The sequence below is a fragment of the Neopsephotus bourkii genome, unplaced genomic scaffold, assembly GCF_033783945.1.
Source record: "Neopsephotus bourkii isolate Nb327-2 ecotype Australia unplaced genomic scaffold, CSIRO-AGI_Nbou_v1 NB_1660, whole genome shotgun sequence".
Lineage (NCBI taxonomy): Eukaryota > Metazoa > Chordata > Aves > Psittaciformes > Psittacidae > Neopsephotus > Neopsephotus bourkii.
In genome coordinates this window covers 81,198-97,296 of record NW_026902134.1, presented here as the reverse complement: position 1 = coordinate 97,296, position 16,099 = coordinate 81,198, and the positions used below count along the sequence as shown (strand labels likewise).

The window sequence follows — 16,099 nt, the reverse complement described above, 5'->3', positions numbered from 1 at the left end:
GAGCACCTTGTACCTGGAGTAGCTGCCTGAAGAGGAGTGGGATTTGCTGCTCTTGTCTCTGCAGCAAAGGGCTAGGCTGGGGTGGGGGGGGGGGGGTCTGTACCTGCTCAGCTCTGTGGTACCGGGGGCAGGCGCTGCTCAAGTCCTGCCCCGGTGCTTCTGTCCCTGCTCCTTGCACGAATCCCCCCTGCTCTGTCCTGAGGCTGCTAGAAGGAGCTTTGGGTGTGGGGCCGTGTCCTCAGCTGGAGGCAGAGCTGACTCATCAGTGTCAATGTGGGGCCATCAGCATTAATTCAGTGTTTGAATCAAACCCAGGACCAAATCAAAGGGCCTCAGAAGCCGCCCGTTATCTGCTCCAGCAGCTGCTGCTGGTCCTGCTCCCGGCCTTGAAGCTGTAGGCGAGGGATTACCGGGGGCTGCTCAGCGCTCGCTGCCGGAGCGGCTCCAGCCTTGCCTCAGGCTATTTTTAAGCCCTTTGCTGCGGGACTGGAGGGTTTGTGACCCTGAACGGCTCTGCCCGGCTTCGGCTTCTGCTCCTGCACCCCCGGGCAGGGTCCTTGGGCTCTCCCCAGCGCTGCTCCTGGGGCTGGGGGCACGGGGCAGCTCAGCGAGCACCGGGAACCTGCTGTCGGGCGGGTTTAATGCGGGTTTCAAAGGCTTCTGGGGGTGCTGCTGGGTGAGGCGGGGGCTGCACCTGCAGAGCCTGGCGCCAGGGCCCGAGCTCCCGCATCCAGGCCGGAACGACCCGGGGGGGTTCTCCAAGGTCCTCCCGCATCCGCTCCCCGCTCGGATGCGGGCGCCGGGGCTGGAAGCGCGGCAGGAACCGCGCGAGCTGGCGTCTGGCGGCGTCTGCCCGTGCCGTCTGTTCGCACCCGCCCCAGCGCCGGCTCCATCCTGCTCCAGCCTCAGCACCGCGCCGGCTCCTCTCCGCTGCTCGGGGAAGCGGGCACCCAGGTGCCATCTGTCGCTGCTGCCAGAGACGCTCCCGCAGCGTTCCCAGCGGAGCTGCGGAGGAGGCGGGTGGGGAGAGACTTCCCAGCGGATGGCACGGAGCCACCGAGCCGGTGCTGCCGGCGCCTGTCCTGTTGGTGAGGCCCCGGCAGTGAGGGGGGGGATTGAAATGGGCCAAAGGAAAGAAACTGCCACCGCCTCCTACGGTGCTGCCGGCGCCTCCCTGGGGAAGGGGACGATGCCGGGCACCAGTTACCAGGGGCTCACAGCAGCAGGACCCTGCCGTGGGTTGGAGCTGGCTGCTCCTTGGGGACATTCCCCAGCCCCTGGAAGAGCCCGTGTCCTGCCCTAACCAGGGCAGCCCCGTCCTGGGGGCTGGGGAGCACCTTTATCTGCACCCCCCGACCTGCTCCTTTCCCTTGGGCTGTTGCAGACGGGTCAGTAGCACTCCCCCACCGCCTCCGAGGTCCTCACCCGGGGGTGGGCAGCAGGGTCCATGCAGGAAGGTCCGTGGGGTCTCTCCACTGGGCTCCACACACTTAGTCCGTGTTGGGGCCCGGCTGCGGGGTCAAGCCCCCCCTGTCCCATCAGCCGCCCCCCAGCCCCCGGCAGCCGCCGGACGGAGGCCCTGGCCCGGGGCGGATCTGACCGTGGGTCCCCACCGCTGCCGGGGCCGGTACCCGCCCGCCCGCCCGGTGCCGCGCCGTCCCCCGGGGCCGCCCCCTCCGGATCTGGGCGGGGAGCGCCGGCCCCACCGCCCCCTTCGGCTCCGTCCCGTCCCGTCCCGCTGCCGCCGCCGCATGGGGCCCCCAGGGCCGGCCTGACCCGCACCCGCATCCCCGCCGCCCCCCGAGACGGGCCCCGGCCGGACCCCCCGGAGCACGCAGCGACGCCCGGGCCCCTTTCAGGGGACAGAGACCCCCGGGGCTGCCCCGGCCGGACCCCCCCCGCACGCCCGGAAGAGCCCCCAGCACGTCCCGCCTGGAGCCCCCCGGCCCCGCGCCGGCATCCCCCCAAGTCCCGGGCTGGCCCCAGGCCACCGAGGGTCCCGCTCCCAGGGCTGGGGGGAACCGGGCTGCCCCGCGCCCCCCGGCTGAGCCGGCCCTGAGCCGGTGGGGCGGCCGTGGGGTGTCGGAGCGCCCCGGGGGGGGGGCCGCGGCGCCCTGCCCCGCGCCGGCCCCATGGCAGCCAAGTGGTTCAAGGAGTTCCCCTCCAACCTGAAGACGGTTTCGGAGCGGGCCCGGCCGGGCAGCGGCAGCCTCGGCAAGAGCCGCAAGAACTCGGGCGCTGAGCTGGGGGGCTGCCGGGCCGGGCCGGGGGGGGGCAAGGAGGGCGGGGGGCGGCTGTCACGGGACAACCTGCAGGGGCTGCTCCAAGCCGCCACCGGGAAGATGCGGAAGAACTCCCGAGTGGAGGGGGGGCCGCCGGAGGGACCCCCCAAACCCTGCGGCACCTACATCAACCGCCTCATCAAGGTGGAGGCCCATGAGAAGAACGGGAAGGGGTACCCCGGTCCCCCGCCCGCACCCGAGCAGGACAAGGGCAAGACCCCCAAGACAGAGACGGTAAGGAGGGAAATGTGGGGGTGCTGGGGCGGCTTTAACCGCTGTGGACTGCAGCAGCTCATTAGCACGGCTCACCCCGGCCTTTCATCGTGCTGCCTTCAAGTCCCGTTCAAAGCTCCCTTCATCCCGCTTGCCCTTCATCAGCGGGGAGAACCGACCCCTCGGGTGCCAGCACACCCTGCCCCGGCGCTCTTAAACAAAGGCTTACATAAAGCTGCTCTGGAAGCCGGACCTTCCACCCCCCCACCCCCCCCGAGCACTGGGATGGGGTGGGGGTGCGGGTGTCACCCAAAAGAGTCCCCGAGGCCCGCCCCACCCCCCAGACTTCTCCCCACTACCGGGGTGCACAGGGCTGGGCGCTGCTCCTCTCAGAGGTGCCCCTGGGGCTATGGCACAGCTCCATCTACCCCAGAGGAGCTCCCATCCTGCCCGTGGGATGCCGGTGTCCCTATCCCCATCCTGCCCGTGGGACCCTGGTGTCCCTGTCCCCATCCTGCCTGTGGGACCCCGGTGTCCCTGTCCCCATCCTGCCCGTGGGACGCCGGTGTCCCTATCCCCATCCTGCCCGTGGGACCCTGGTGTCCCTGTCCCCATCCTGCCTGTGGGACCCCGGTGTCCCTGTCCCCATCCTGCCTGGCTCTGCACCGGTGCCATCCCCACCATCCCCTCCCACCCCACCACCGGTGGGGATCCCCAGCAGCCCCCAATGGCTGGTGCTGCCCATCCCGTCCCCAGGTCATCATCCTGGAGGACTACGCCGATCCCTATGATGCCAAGCGCACCAAGGGGCAGCGGGATGCTGAGCGCCTGGGTGAGAACGACGGGTACATGGAGCCCTATGACGCGCAGCAGATGATCACAGGTACGTGCCGTGCAGTGCCCCCCAAGCAGTGACCCCCGGCCGTGGCGCCTGCCCAGCTAAGCCACAACAACAGGAACTGACTTGGCCGGAAGCTGGAAATAAAAGCTTTGATGCTGATGGTTATTTTCCATGTGGGGCAGCCGGGGCCATTTGGCAGAGCCCGGCGCAGTGGGGTGAAACAGGGGACCAGGGGCTGTGGAGCCTCCCGTGGGGCTGAGCTGCAGTGTGGGGTGTAGCATCCTGCTGCCATAGACCCCTTCTGGCCCCACCGGTGTGTGTGTGGTAACAGAAGGCCAGATACCACGAGGATGGGCCCTGTCCTCCTCCAGCACCTCCCAGTGGGGCATCCCTTCCATGGGGTGCATGTCCCTCCCCAAGGGCAGGCGCTGGGGTGGCAGTGGTGGGTGTCTCAGCCCTTCCCTGACGCACAGTCCCTCTTCCCCACAGAAATCCGCCGTCGGGGCTCCAAGGACCCCTTGGTCAAAGCCATCCTGCTGCTGGATGGGCCTGGCGAGCCCGGGGAAGGGGGGGGCAAGCTGGAGCCTGCCAAGTGGCCGGGGGGCAAGGAGGCAGTGGGGAAGGGGCCACAGCTCTACGACACTCCCTATGAGCCCGGGGAAGGGGTGACTGGGGGCACCCCAGAGCGCAGGCAGAGGGCCGGGGATGGGCGCCTACCCGAGAACGATGAGCGCCCAGCGGGGGAGTACGAGCAGCCCTGGGAGTGGAAGAAGGAGCAAATTGTCAAAGCACTGTCAGGTAGGGGAAGGGAATGGGGATGGGGATGAGGACGGGGACAAGGATGCGGAGGGGGATGAGGATGGGGACAAGGATGCGGAGGGGGATGAGGATGGGGACAAGGATGCGGAGGGGGATGAGGACAGCGATGGGGACAGACTTTTTAGTAGGGCCTGTAGTGACAGGACAAGGGGAGGTGATTTTGCACTAAAAGAGGGGGATTGAGCTGAGCTCTTAGGCAGAAGCTCTTCCCTGTGAGGGTGCTGAGGCACTGGCACAGGGTGCCCAGAGAAGCTGTGGCTGCCCCATCCCTGGCAGTGCTCAAGGCCAGGTTGGACACAGGGGCTTGGAGCATCCTGGTGTAGCTGGAGATGTCTCTGCTCATTCAGGGTGGGGTGGACTGGCTGGGGACAGGGACAGAGGTGGGGATGGAGGTGGCAGGGAAGCGCCTTCCAAAGCTCTTTTCTCGTTGTCATCCCCCCCTCAGTCCAGTTCGAGGGCTCAGAGCGGCCCAAGGAGGAGGCGCCGCGGCAGCACCTTCGCCAGAAGAGCTGGACCCCCAAGATGCTGAAGCCGACAGGCCTCGAGCACAGCGAAGGGGAGAGGGTGGACCCCGCGCTGGCGCTGGAGAAGCAGCCGTGAGTGGCGAGGCCGAGCCGGGGCAGGAAACGGAAAGGGGTGGAGGGGGGGGGTCCCTGTGGCTTGGACTCTGCTCAGCGTCCCCCGCGTCCCCCCGCAGCTGGTACCACGGGGCCATCACACGGGCAGAGGCCGAGAGCCGGCTGCAGGCGTGCCGGGAGGCCGGGTTCCTGGTGCGCACCAGCGAGACTGGCAGCGGCAAATACTCCATCGCACTCAAGTGAGTGGCTGCGGGGAGCCGGACGGGGGAGTGTGTCCCTGGTGGGGGGGGGGACACTGCAGCAGAGCCCCAGTGATGGGGTGGGAGCAGCCGGACCAGTTCCCGCACCCGCAGGGGGACTGGGGGGTTGGTGGTGGCGGTTCCCCCCCCCCTTCCCCAGCATTGTCGGCAGCGCCGGTGGCGTTTCCTTCCTGAGGAAGCGGAGCCCCTGGAGCCGAAACAATCGGAGCGGGACGGGAACAAACAGGGGTGGATGCGGCCGCGGGGCGGGCGGGCGCCGGGGGGTGGCGGCACCGCTGACGCCCCGCACCGGCCGCCCAGGACCAGCCAGGGCTGCGTCCACATCATCGTGGCCCAGACCAAGGACAACAAGTACACGCTCAGCCAGGCCAGCGGCGTCTTCGCCAGCGTCCCCGAGGTCGTGCACTACTATTCCACCGAGAAGCTGCCCTTCAAGGGGGCCGAGCACATGGCCCTGCTGCACCCCGTGCACTGCAAGCTGCATTAGCACTCACTAATGCCCTGCGGCGTGGGGCAGGGTCCTCAAAGGACCCCGCAGCCCCATCCCGCTGCTGCCGCCGGGCACCGGCCGCCTGCGCTCCCCTCGCACCAGGACGAATCCTGCCTGCCCCGCACTGGAGCCGACCCGGGGGGGGGACACGCAGCTAGGCGGGGCCGTGTAACGGAGCAGTGAAATAAACGTGTTGGCTGAGAGCAGGCGGGTGGCCGGGGGGGGGGGGGGGCTGCAACGGGCAGGGGATGGGGATGGGACTGTGATGTGGCACAGGGATGGGGGCCCCGAGAGGGCCAGGATGGGCAGTGCCCTGCCTGTGGGCGCTGTTGGAGGGGGAAAAGAGGAACCCAGCCCTCTCCCTGCTGGGCCCCCGTGGGGCCGGCTCCCAGCTGTGGAGCAGGGCTTCAGGGCTGGGAGGGCTGCCCCAGGCTCAGACCCCTCACCCCTCCGCAATAGGCACCAGCCTTGTTGGTAGGGCGGAAGCTGGGAACAGCCCCATTCGTGCCAGCAGAAGCCACACGGGGTTTGGGGGGCAGCGGTTTTGGGCACCCCCCCTCATCTGCATCCTGCCAGGCTTTTTATAGAGTGGGGCTGGCGGGAGGGGACACTGTGTCCCCAGGGTGCCCGGTCCCCATCCCCTTGCACTGTGGTTTCCTGCCTGGGTGCAGCTGCAGCTCCCTGGGGCCTCGCACAACCCAGCATGGGGTGAGCACAGCCTGGGAGGCACTTGGTAGCATGGGGGGGGGGGCACAACATGGCCACTTCTTTAGGGTGCGCAGCAAGACCTATGGGGATAGATGAGGGGTGCTTGGCCTCGACTGGGATGAGGACAAAGCCCAACCTCCCCTCAGCCCCCCTGGCTGCAGTGACCCCCCCCAACGCACCTGCTCCATTATAAACCAAAGGCGTTTATTTGAGACAGGTTTTGCCCCATTTCCCCACCATGGGGGGCCCGTGGGATGGGGCTGATCCAGCCAGGCCCTCCCGGTGCCCCCCCCCAGGGGCCCCCCAGCCCCATCCCTGTGGGCACAGCCCAGCCCAGCTCCCACGCTCCAGTGCAGCCACCCCAGCTTGGCTGCGGCCCCAGAGCTGCCCCTGGGACACAGCTTGGCCCCTCCCCCAGCCAGTCTCTGTAGAGAGGGTGCGGATCTGCCCCCCCCCCATCTCCTCTCCCAGCCATGGGACTTGGGGACACATTCACATCTCTGGATAGTGGGGGGGGCACGCTGCTCCCAGGGCCACATCCTAAGCCCCAGGACCCCCCAGGACCAGGGATCCCCCAGCCCAACCTGCGAGTGCCCAACAGCTCATCCAGAGCCCAGCTACTGCCCTGAGAAGAAGTAGTCCAGGCTGGTGACGTGGAGCCCCCCAGGGGCTGGGGAGCAGGGTGGGGAGAGCAGGGGGGTGTCACTGAGTGGGGGGCTGGGGGAGCCCAGGGGTACCAGCACGTGCTGCCCCTCCCCCTCTGGCTTCGCCCCCCGCCACCCCCCCATCCGCCAGAGCTGCCGGCACCTGCAGGAGGGAACAGAGGGCCCAGGTCGTGGGGGGTAAAGTGGAGCCCCCCTGCCCCGAGTCGTGTTGTGCCCCCCCAGGCACTCACCTCAGCACAATGCCAATGCAGAGGGCAATGCCCAGGACTAGACTCCCTCCGGCCACCAGGAAGGCGTAAGGTGATGCTGTGGAGCGGGCACTGGCTTCCATGATGGGCCCTGGGCATAGAGGAGGGGATGGGCTCATTGTGGGGATCAGGGACCTGGGGGTCACGGCCACCCCACTGCCACCCCAGGGCCTCCTCCTCACCACCAGTGCCATCAGCACCATCTTCCGCAAAGAGCTCGGGGGGCAGCGTGAGCCCGTAGGTGCCATCCTCCATAGGGAACTGCAAGAGAAGGCAAGGGGGGGCATTTTGGGATGGGGCAGCTCCCCCCCACCAATGTCCCTTTGTTCCACACAGGGACACAAGACCCAGATAAGAGTGCGGCATGTTCCCCTGGGGCTGAGCCCTACCTGGGAGCTGAAGAATCCCATGTCAGAGTTAAGGTCCTTGGGGTCTGCAAAGTGATGGGGGGGGTTGTGATAGGGACACCCTGTACTGAACCCCCAGCCTCAGGGCCACATGTCCCCCCCTCCTACCTGTCCATGGGGCACCCACTGCCTCCTGGCTCCACTCGCTCCATGCACCGTGTCCAAACTCCTCCTGTGCTCGCACCTGCACCACGTGCCGCAGGCCCCGCCATGCGTCATGGATGTCTAGCCATGTTGTTGTCACTTGATCAACCTGGGGGGGGACACGGGCAGCACGGGGCTGGGGACATGGGCAGCATGGGGCTGGGGACACGGGCAGCATGGGGCTGGGGACATGGACATGGGCAGCTGGGCCAGGGTCTCACCTCACTGAAGGTCAGGGCAGGCTCGGGGCGGTAGCGGACCTGGAAGCGGAGCCAGTAGAAGCGGTGATCCCAGGATAAGGGGTAGGACCAGTTCACCCGCAGCCGCTGCGGTGCCTTCTCCAGAGCCGTCACCGTCACATTGAGGGGGGGATCGGGCCTCACTGCTGGGGCACAGGGGGATCAGGTCCTGGCACTGAGCTGCTCAGCCACCCCCAACCCCGTCAAGAAGCGAGCAGCACTCACAGACACCATTGAGGGTGATGATCTTGTCCTCGCCGGCTGCGCTGCCAGCGCCATTGCTGACGCACGTGGACACCAGGAAGGGTTTGGTGTCCTCGGTCCCGCGGGGCACCTTCACCCGGCAAACAAACTTCTGTGCCTTGGAGAAGAAACGGCACCGCTGCTCCGTGGCATTCTCAGCCGTGAACCTGCGGGCGGGTGGCTCAGCCGGGGCTGTGGCACGCATGGGACAGCCTCAGGGACAGAGCCCCCGGGGAAGCTGCCGTGCTGTGGGGTCCCGTGTAGGTGCTTGGGCTTCCCTCACCTCTGCTTCACCCAGAGCATTGCCCTTGTCCCCGGGGACGGCTTTGCCCGCAGCGGCCACTCGCACAGCACGTCGTGGTCGTGGCTCCGCCGGTAGCAGGAGACGCGGGGGGTCTCGGGGGGCTCTGCAAAGCAGGGAGGCGCTTGGGGACCCCCCCACGCCGGGCGGTGCTGCGAGGGCCGCTCGTGCCCCGGCGAGGACGCACCTTGCACCAGCAGCCGCAGCGAGCGCAGGCGGTGGCTCCCCACGAAGCAGCTGTAGGTGCCCGCGTCCTCGTGGCGCAGGCGGTGCAGGGGCAGCGCGTTCCCCGCGGGCAGCCGCTGGCTCCGGCCCCGCTCCTCCGCCCGCCAGGACACGGTGACGTTCCCCGGACCCTCGTCCCAGCACCTCAGCGTGATGTTGGCCCCGGGGCGGCCCAGCACCGTGTCCTGGGAGAGCCCTGCGGGGGAGAGAACGTCCCGGCAATGGAGACAAGACCGCAGCGGGTCCCCAGTGCTTGGGGTGCCCCCCCCCCCGCCTGCTCCCCGTGCGCCACTGCTCAGAGTCAATATTTGCAGGAGGCTCCGAGCGGCAGCTCCTGCTGAGTCAGCGACTCCGCATCGAGCTGGTCAATGTGGACTTCCCCCCGGCACACGGGACCCCCCCCCCCAGCATCAGGTGGTGGGACCCAGCCTGGCAGCGCTGGGAGAGGAGCACCGGGAGAGCCACGGCTGGGACCGGGGGATCCGGGGATGCCGGGTTCCGGCGCTGGGGGGGTTAAAGCGGCCCAGGCTGCCGGTGGCACCAGGCCAGAGGCCCAGGCTGGTCCGGGTCCAGGGGAGGCCGCCCGGGGCAGCACTCCCGGCTCCCTCTGCAAAGGTCAACAACCAACGCGGAGCTGCTGTTCCTGCTGCCGGGAACGCGCTCGGCACCCACCAACCCCCAGCACCCTCCAGCACCCAGCACCCTCCAGAACCCACCAGCACCCAGCAGCCCCCAGCACCCAGCACCCGCCAGCACCCAGCACCCCCAGCACCCTCCAGCACCCAGCACCCTCCAGCACCCAGCACCCGCCAGCACCCTCCAGCACCCAGCACCCCCACCACCCAGCACCCCCAGTACCGGACACCCCCCCAGCACCCAGTACGAGCCCTCGGTGCTGATCTCTCCCATGGCTCCGGTACCGGTGGGGGGGAGCCCTGCCGGAGGGGTGGTGATGTGGGGGGCCGGTGTCCGCCTGCTCCATGCCCCCCTCCCGGTCGCACTCACCCAAGGGGCCGCAGGGCCGCCGGGGAGCGGCGGCGGCAGCGAGGAGGAAGAAGATGAGCGGCTGCGGGCAGCAGAACATCGGCGGAGCCACGCGCGGTGCGGCCGCTGCCCGCGGTTGTGAAACCGGGACGGGACGGGACGGGACGGGGAACGGGGGCGGCTCCAGCACGTGCGCCCGGGCGGGGCGGGGCCAGCACCGGGGGAAGGGGGGGGAAAGCAGCTCCCGTCCCCCCCCAACACGCTCTGTACTCCCGGTGTCCCGCACCTGCGGCCGCCTCCAGTACCCGTCCCCCCCCCGCAGGACACAGCGGAGGTTGCGCACAACTTTGCGGTTGTTTTTTATATAGAAAACGCTGGGTTTTGGTTCATTTTTTCTCGCTGCAGTCCCGTGATTTTGATACAATCCCGCACTATAGAAACGTGTAATAAATTAGACTCCCCGATCCTCGCGTCCCCCACCCCGACACAAAGAAACTCCCGAACTTCCCGAAAAATCGACTCCAGGCCAAGCCAGAGCCCGTTTTGAACCGGATTCCTCTTTGGTATCACAGAGACCCCCAACCCCCCCCCCCCCCCCCCCCCCGGGATCCTCCGGTGGGGACCCCGGGAGCTGGCGCGGGAAGGAAGAGCAGGGAGGAAGCGGAGGCTGAGGGTTGTGCAAGAGCCCGGTGTTGGGCGTGGGAGTGAATCACGGCGGCTGCTCCCGTAGAGACAGGGAAGGACCCGGGGAGCGCTTCCCCTTTCCCAGCCCATCCCGCGGCTCCGGAGCGCCCCCGGCCACGGCCTCCCCCGCTCTCTCCATCACCGTGTGCAACACAGAGCGAAGCAGTCGAGGAGTTTGTCCTTCCTTGTCGGTTTTGTGTGGTTTTTTTGTGGGTTTCTTTTGGTGTTTTTTTTTTCTCTATTTTGATATAAAAAGAAGACCCGGGGGGGAGAGGGAAGAGGGAGGCTGCTGTCACAGCACCCCAACCCCCCTGTGCCTGCCCGCGGCGGTGTCTCTGGCATGATACATTCACGTGTGATGGGGTACTTGCACTCCGTGGAGGTGAATACTGACAGAGAAGCAGCCCAGGGGGGCTGCCAGGGGCAGCGTCCGTGCATCCATCCCTCCCAGGGATGGGGAAAAAGGACTTTTTGGTTATGCCATGACAGTCCAAACTCCACCACCACCTCAGGGGCACACATGGCCTCTGTCCTCCTGCTTGGGCCCCCCCAGGGCACTGCGAGAGAAGGGGGATCCCTGGCTGCATGGGAGGGGACGTGGCACCCCCTTCCCCAGCCTCACACCTTGAGAGTCTTGCTGGCGGCGCTGCTGGGGCTGCCCGCAGTGCTGCTGTCGCTGCCCTTCTTCTTGCGCAGGGTCTCGATCCAGCCGGTGCTGGGCCGGGCCGTGAAGCTGGAGAGCGCCAGGGAGCTGAGCCGCATGTTCTTACCGGACATGATGAGCTCCCCGAAGCCCTCCTGGTGGGAGAAGGCGTAGCCGGAGCGGCGGGAGCCCACAGGCCCTGCACGCCGCATGCACCGGTGCTGGGTCTTCTGCTTCTTCCGCACGAGCTGAGTGTAGCGCACCTGAGGACAGCACCGGGGACACGTCAGGGACCCCCAGGGAAGAGGACATCCCCCCATGGCCACCCCCTATGGTCACGTGCTCCCACCGTGTCTGAGAGTTCAGGCTTCAGGTCCAGCTTGAGGAAGCGAAAGGCCACAACGGGCATGATGCAGACCACGGTGGTGAGGGCGATGGTCAACCAGACTGTGGGCTGAGCCAGCGTGTTCTGTGCATTACCTGGGGGGGAGAGCATGAGGCTAGGCAGGGCTGGGCTGGTGTAGCATGCCGCTGGGTGGGGTGCATCGCTCAGCTCCCCTGGCACTCACCCACAAAGCGGAACTGGTTGGGGAACATCTGGAAGAGTCCATCGCTGTGCATGGCAAACAGGATGGCGAAGTAGGCGGCGAGGCTGCCCCAGATGAAGAAGTGGTTGATGGCTGTCCAGAAGCCCGTGTCCAGCCCAATCTGGTAGAGAGGGGAAGGAAGAAGCAGGGCTCAGGGAGCAGCCGTGGTGCACGGAGCATGGCCGTGGGGCAGGATGGGACCCAAGCCTTCAGCAGCTCTTCGTGTTGCAGGTGAGGGGCAGAGACTGAGCAGCCACATCCCTACCTGCCAGCTCCCTGTAAGCAGCCATGTCCCTACCTGCACGCTGACGACAATCACGAGGGAGGTGGCGACAGTGACAGCGAAGGACTGGTAGTCAGCCAGCTGAGCTCCATCATCGCGGGTGGCGTCAGCAAAGACACCGTAGGGGATGAAGAACATGAGGACAGAAGTGTAGATGCCCTGGGCGATGCAGATGAAGAACTCCCGTTTGTTGAAGAGCAGGTTCAGCTGTCCGGGCTCATAGAGCTTGGGGTACTCCATGCTCCGCTGCTCTGGCACGTCCTGGGGACACAGGGCACACTGGGCACCTTCCTGCAGCCCCAGGCAGGCAGAACCTGCTCCCTGGGGCTGGGCCAGCCTTCACCGCTGACCGTGAACAGACAAGGTCAGCTCAGCCCAGGCACCCGGGCAGCCCTTCCTCCTGCAGATGGGCCACACAGGGGCCAGCAACTTGTGCACCCAGGGAGCCCCTGCACTGCTCCCCACTGTACCTGGTCAAATACCCCCATGGCGAGCACGGGCAGCGACGTGTAGACGATGTTGTAGAGCGTGATGAAGTACTGGTCGTACACAGTCTGCATGGAATGGAGGGCTCAGGGGGACACCAGACTGCTCTGTACCCCGCTGTCCCTGTGCCCACCCCAAGCAGTGCAATGCCCCGGGCTCCTCACGCCCACCACATGCTGCCACGCTTCGGAGGGATCCCAGGCTGTGCCTGCAGGTGCAGGATGAGGCCCCCACTGGGAGCCTGGGGACGGGGGCATGCCTCAGAGCAGAGGGGTCCTGTGGGCAAACCCTCTCCAACTCCAAGCGTGAGGAGCCAACAACCCACCTGTGCCGAGAAGCCGCAGAAGAAGCCAAACCAGAAGTGGACCATGGTGAAGGCAAAGTTCTTGTAGAAGAAGTAGCAGAGGAACTTGCACATGCGTAGGTAGGACCAGCGTCCGTGCACCAGCAGCAGGCGCTGCAGGAACTTGAACTGGGAGAAAGAGTAGTCGGAGGCCAGCACTGCCTGGATGCCCTCCTGCCCACTGATGCCCACCCCGATGTGGGCGGCTGTGGAGGGAAGAGACACGTGGGGTGAGGAGGGCTCTGCCGGGAGCACAGGGAGCAGGGCTGGCACCTCCCCACTGGGACTGTGTTCCTGCAGGGCACAAAGGGGCAAGGGCAGAGGCTGCCATGGGATGGTGCAAGGGGGGATCTGTCCCTCCTGCTGCTGCCCCGGCCCTGGCACTCACTCTTGATCATGCTGACATCGTTGGCGCCATCCCCGATGGCCAGGGTCACAGCTTTCTTGTACTTCTTCACCAGCTCCACCACCTGGGCCTTCTGCAGGGGTGTGACACGGCAGCAGATGACAGCCTTGCAGGCACACGCCGTCTCCAGGAACTCCACCTCCATGTCAGCTTCCAGCGCGTGGGCCTGCAAGAAGAGCAGGAGGACACTGGGGACACAGCCCAGAACCGAGCACTGTGCCCCATCCAGCCACGCTCCCAGGTCCCTACCAGGCTGTGCCCACTGATGACCAGGGCATATTCACCAGTGATGGCTTCCAGCACAGAGGTGAGCTTGGAAGAGGAGAGTTTCTCCTGGTAGGAGAAGCCATTGCTTGTGGAGCGTGATGCATCCATCATCTTCTCCCGGGCTTTCCTGAGGAGAAGGGTCAGGGGGCCTCGAGTGAGGGCCCTTCTGGATCCCCCAGCTCCCTGCATGCAGCTGTGCCCCATGCCAGCCTCACACATGTCCTCTGCCCCCAGCCCTCACCTGAGCTCCTCTCGCACCTCCAGCACAGTGTGGCCTGTGACCACAAACACCTCGGTCATGTCATCTGTCAGCATCTTGCAGGAGTAGCCGATGTTCACGGCTGTTTCTGGGCATGGGAAACCAGGGGCTGAGCCAGGCCTAGCCCGGGGAGGAGCACATGTCCCACTGCCCCAGGAAAACAGCCTCATCTCCAGCCAGCCCAGACCCGCACCCCAGCACTGCTCACCCTGTTTGTCCCCCGTCAGCACCCAGATCTTGATGTTAGCCAGTGTCAGGATGGCGATGGTTTCAGGGACCCCCTGCTGCAGTTTGTCCTCGATGGCCGTGGCTCCAAGCAGCTGGAGGACCCAAAGAGGCAGGGAGTCAGGCTGCCCCCCAGCTCCTTCCCACTCCCCAGTGCCCCCAGCCCCACATACCATCATATCGTGCTCCACCTCATCGTAGAGCTGAGCCAGGCGATCCTCCCGGGCCTCATGGGCACTGCTGGCTCGGTGCAGCCGCTCAGACCACTCCTCGTAGTAGCTCTCCTCCAAGTCTTTGTAGGCCAGCACCAGTGTCCGCAGCCCCTCGCCAGCATATTCCTGCAGTGGCCGGAGTTGGGTGAAGGGACAGACCCTGATGGTGTCCCCAGACCCTGATGGCCTCCAGGGCAGGGCACAAGCCAGGCTCCACACCTGTGGGCAGCCCCTCTTCCCTCCGCAGCCCTGCAGCAGGACCCTGCCACACTCACATTGAGGTGGTCAGTGGTGACATTGGTCAGGTCGTGGTTGATGGGGTGGAGGCGCTCCAGCAGGATGGTGTCAGCACCCTTGCAGTACAGCCGGATCTTGCCTTCGGGGCTGCGCACTGTGGGGAGCAGGGCACAAGCTGCCTGGCGCAGGGGAGCAGGAGCAGGTCCCACCCCTACCTCCAGCCCTGAGCCGATGATGCCTCTGCAGTCATGTCACCATTTGCATGGGGCTGGTCCCCAAGCCCACCGCTGCAAGCCCACAGCCCTCCCAGCCACTGTGCCGGGCGCAGGGTCTCACCGATGACAGACATGCGCTTGCGGATGTTGTTGAAGTCCAGGATGGCCAGCAGCTGGTACGTGATGGCTCGGCCCAGCTCGTGCACCGTGATTGTCTTGGGGGTACGGGACCGGAACACAAAGCCGAAGTTCCTGGCGGCTGTGACCAGGGCTCCCTCGTCTGGGGACTGAGCTTTGTAATAGAGCTCCCCTGGGGACAGAAAGGGGTGAGGCTGTGCCACAGCCCAAGGCACGCAGGGAGCAGGGACAGGTCCTGTCCTCTGCACCCACCTTCGCTCTTCTCCTCGGACATGACGGTGTGGCAGAGTGAGAGCAGACGGAAGAACTCATGCACGTGGGGCTCGCCCAGCTTGATGGCTTCCAGCAGGCTGGGGTCCCAGAACTGGAACCGGGGGTCCGCCAGTGGGTTGAAGGAGAAGTCAACCGGCTCTGGCCGCTGGCAGGGACAGAGGTGAGGTTACGCCGCTGCAGGCAGCAGCACGGCCAGGCACCAGCCCTGTGGCACTCTCACCTCTCCCAGCTCTGCCTTGTGGCCCAGCATTTCCTGCGCATCACCTGTGAACCAGGGCACAGGTTAACCAGGAAAGGGCCCCACCGCTGTGGCTCCACCAGCACCCATGCCCAGGGGTGCCCCCATGCTATGGCTGAGCCCTCTCATCCCCCAGGGTCTGCAGGAGGGGACCTGGTGCAGCCACCCCCTGCGGGCATGCCCAGCCCACCCCCGGTGCCCTGCGCTCACCGTAGCTGTGCCCGTTCACAGAGCACTTGCTGAAGACCATGATGTTCTGGGTGAGGGTGCCAGTCTTGTCAGAGAAGATGTACTCCACCTGCCCCAGCTCCTCATTGAGGGTGGTGGTCCGAGCCTCGGCTGGTGTCCGCCGCTTGGCACAGTACATCTTCTTGTCCCAGTTGATGAAGTAGCTGTGCCCGAGGCGGATCACCTCCACACTGCGGGGGGACAGCCACGTGTCACCGGGCCATGGCAGCTCTGCTGGGCCAGTGACGGGCACCCCCCCTCCCCAGGCCCCCACTGCCTGGGTCACCCCGCACCCAGGGCCCCCATGCTACCTGCTGGCTCCCGCACCCTTCCCCGGGGCTGGCCTGCACCCGCTCCTACCAACAGCCACCGCCAAGCCAGGGCTGGGGTCGCAAGGCCTGGCACCGAGGAGGGAGCCCGCAGGGCGACCTGGCCATGTCCCCAAACCCCCTCCCAGCCCCTAGGGCAGACAGCAATGAACTAGTGGCAGGGGTGGGGGCGACACGTTCTTACCTCGGGGCTAAGGGTGACAGAACCCATGCTGGGGAACGAAAAGAGAGAGAAATTAAAAGAGAGAGAGAAGGGGACAGTGCAGGAGCCTGGGAGCTGCAGGAAGGCAGAGCAAAATAACCAGCATGCAGCCAGGGCAGGGAGAGACGAGCAGCCAGACACAGCCGGGGGGGCCCGAGGGACCTGTGGGGTCTCAGGTCTTGGGGTATCCCCAAGGG

At 66.5% G+C, this 16,099-nt stretch overlaps 3 protein-coding genes across 6 annotated transcripts in view; 1 reads left to right on the top strand and 2 right to left on the bottom strand.

Moving 5' to 3' along the window:
• The window catches only part of ATP8B2 (ATPase phospholipid transporting 8B2), a 103,012-nt gene that overhangs the window by 83,528 nt on the left and 3,385 nt on the right, over nt 1-16,099 (bottom strand). The window contains exons 12-27 of one of the 3 annotated variants that reach the window (XM_061375165.1): nt 15,354-15,562; nt 15,126-15,169; nt 14,885-15,050; nt 14,616-14,804; nt 14,318-14,433; nt 14,004-14,168; nt 13,814-13,925; nt 13,588-13,693; nt 13,329-13,473; nt 13,062-13,245; nt 12,656-12,879; nt 12,315-12,398; nt 11,860-12,105; nt 11,544-11,682; nt 11,324-11,454; nt 10,936-11,237 (exon numbers count right to left, since the gene is read on the bottom strand). In XM_061375165.1, coding sequence (XP_061231149.1) covers nt 10,950-11,237; nt 11,324-11,454; nt 11,544-11,682; nt 11,860-12,105; nt 12,315-12,398; nt 12,656-12,879; nt 13,062-13,245; nt 13,329-13,473; nt 13,588-13,693; nt 13,814-13,925; nt 14,004-14,168; nt 14,318-14,433; nt 14,616-14,804; nt 14,885-15,050; nt 15,126-15,169; nt 15,354-15,562 — 2,548 coding nt within the window. In that variant the 3' untranslated portion in view covers nt 10,936-10,949. Of the gene's footprint in view, nt 1-10,546; nt 11,238-11,323; nt 11,455-11,543; nt 11,683-11,859; nt 12,106-12,314; nt 12,399-12,655; nt 12,880-13,061; nt 13,246-13,328; nt 13,474-13,587; nt 13,694-13,813; nt 13,926-14,003; nt 14,169-14,317; nt 14,434-14,615; nt 14,805-14,884; nt 15,051-15,125; nt 15,170-15,353; nt 15,563-16,099 lie in introns of those variants that run through there. The other 2 variants (XM_061375166.1, XM_061375164.1) reach the window with 2 other exon arrangements.
• SHE (Src homology 2 domain containing E) lies at nt 1,922-5,622 on the top strand. Its single transcript, XM_061375150.1, has 6 exons — nt 1,922-2,516; nt 3,252-3,378; nt 3,826-4,134; nt 4,601-4,751; nt 4,853-4,972; nt 5,294-5,622. The coding sequence occupies exons 1-6, from the start codon at nt 2,133-2,135 to the stop codon at nt 5,478-5,480; spliced, it is 1,278 nt and encodes a 425-aa protein (XP_061231134.1). The 5' UTR covers nt 1,922-2,132; the 3' UTR covers nt 5,481-5,622.
• IL6R (interleukin 6 receptor) lies at nt 6,379-9,845 on the bottom strand. 2 transcript variants are annotated; one of them, XM_061375266.1, is made up of 10 exons: nt 9,669-9,845; nt 8,626-8,859; nt 8,421-8,544; nt 8,120-8,304; nt 7,916-8,037; nt 7,620-7,764; nt 7,494-7,537; nt 7,287-7,365; nt 7,087-7,195; nt 6,379-6,998 (listed from the first exon to the last, which is right to left on the bottom strand). In XM_061375266.1, exons 1-10 carry the CDS (start codon nt 9,745-9,747, stop codon nt 6,809-6,811), a joined length of 1,311 nt encoding a protein of 436 aa, XP_061231250.1. In that variant the 5' UTR covers nt 9,748-9,845; the 3' UTR covers nt 6,379-6,808. The 2 variants fall into 2 exon arrangements, with proteins under 2 accessions (XP_061231250.1, XP_061231249.1); XM_061375265.1 differs by having other exon boundaries at nt 7,877-8,037; nt 9,669-9,839.

Excerpts from the sequence above, each read along its gene's own strand:
- IL6R (XM_061375265.1), bottom strand. The coding sequence starts at position 9,747 with ATGTTCTGCTGCCCGCAGCCGCTCATCTTCTTCCTCCTCGCTGCCGCC. Across the intron at positions 8,545-8,625 it reads GCTGCGGCTGCTGGTGCAAG|AGCCCCCCGAGACCCCCCGC; the intron begins GTGCGTCCTCGC and ends CCTGCTTTGCAG. Across the intron at positions 6,999-7,086 it reads TGCATTGGCATTGTGCTGAG|GTGCCGGCAGCTCTGGCGGA; the intron begins GTGAGTGCCTGG and ends TCCCTCCTGCAG.
- SHE (XM_061375150.1), top strand. The coding sequence starts at position 2,133 with ATGGCAGCCAAGTGGTTCAAGGAGTTCCCCTCCAACCTGAAGACGGTT. Across the intron at positions 4,135-4,600 it reads AATTGTCAAAGCACTGTCAG|TCCAGTTCGAGGGCTCAGAG; the intron begins GTAGGGGAAGGG and ends TCCCCCCCTCAG. Across the intron at positions 4,752-4,852 it reads CTGGCGCTGGAGAAGCAGCC|CTGGTACCACGGGGCCATCA; the intron begins GTGAGTGGCGAG and ends GTCCCCCCGCAG.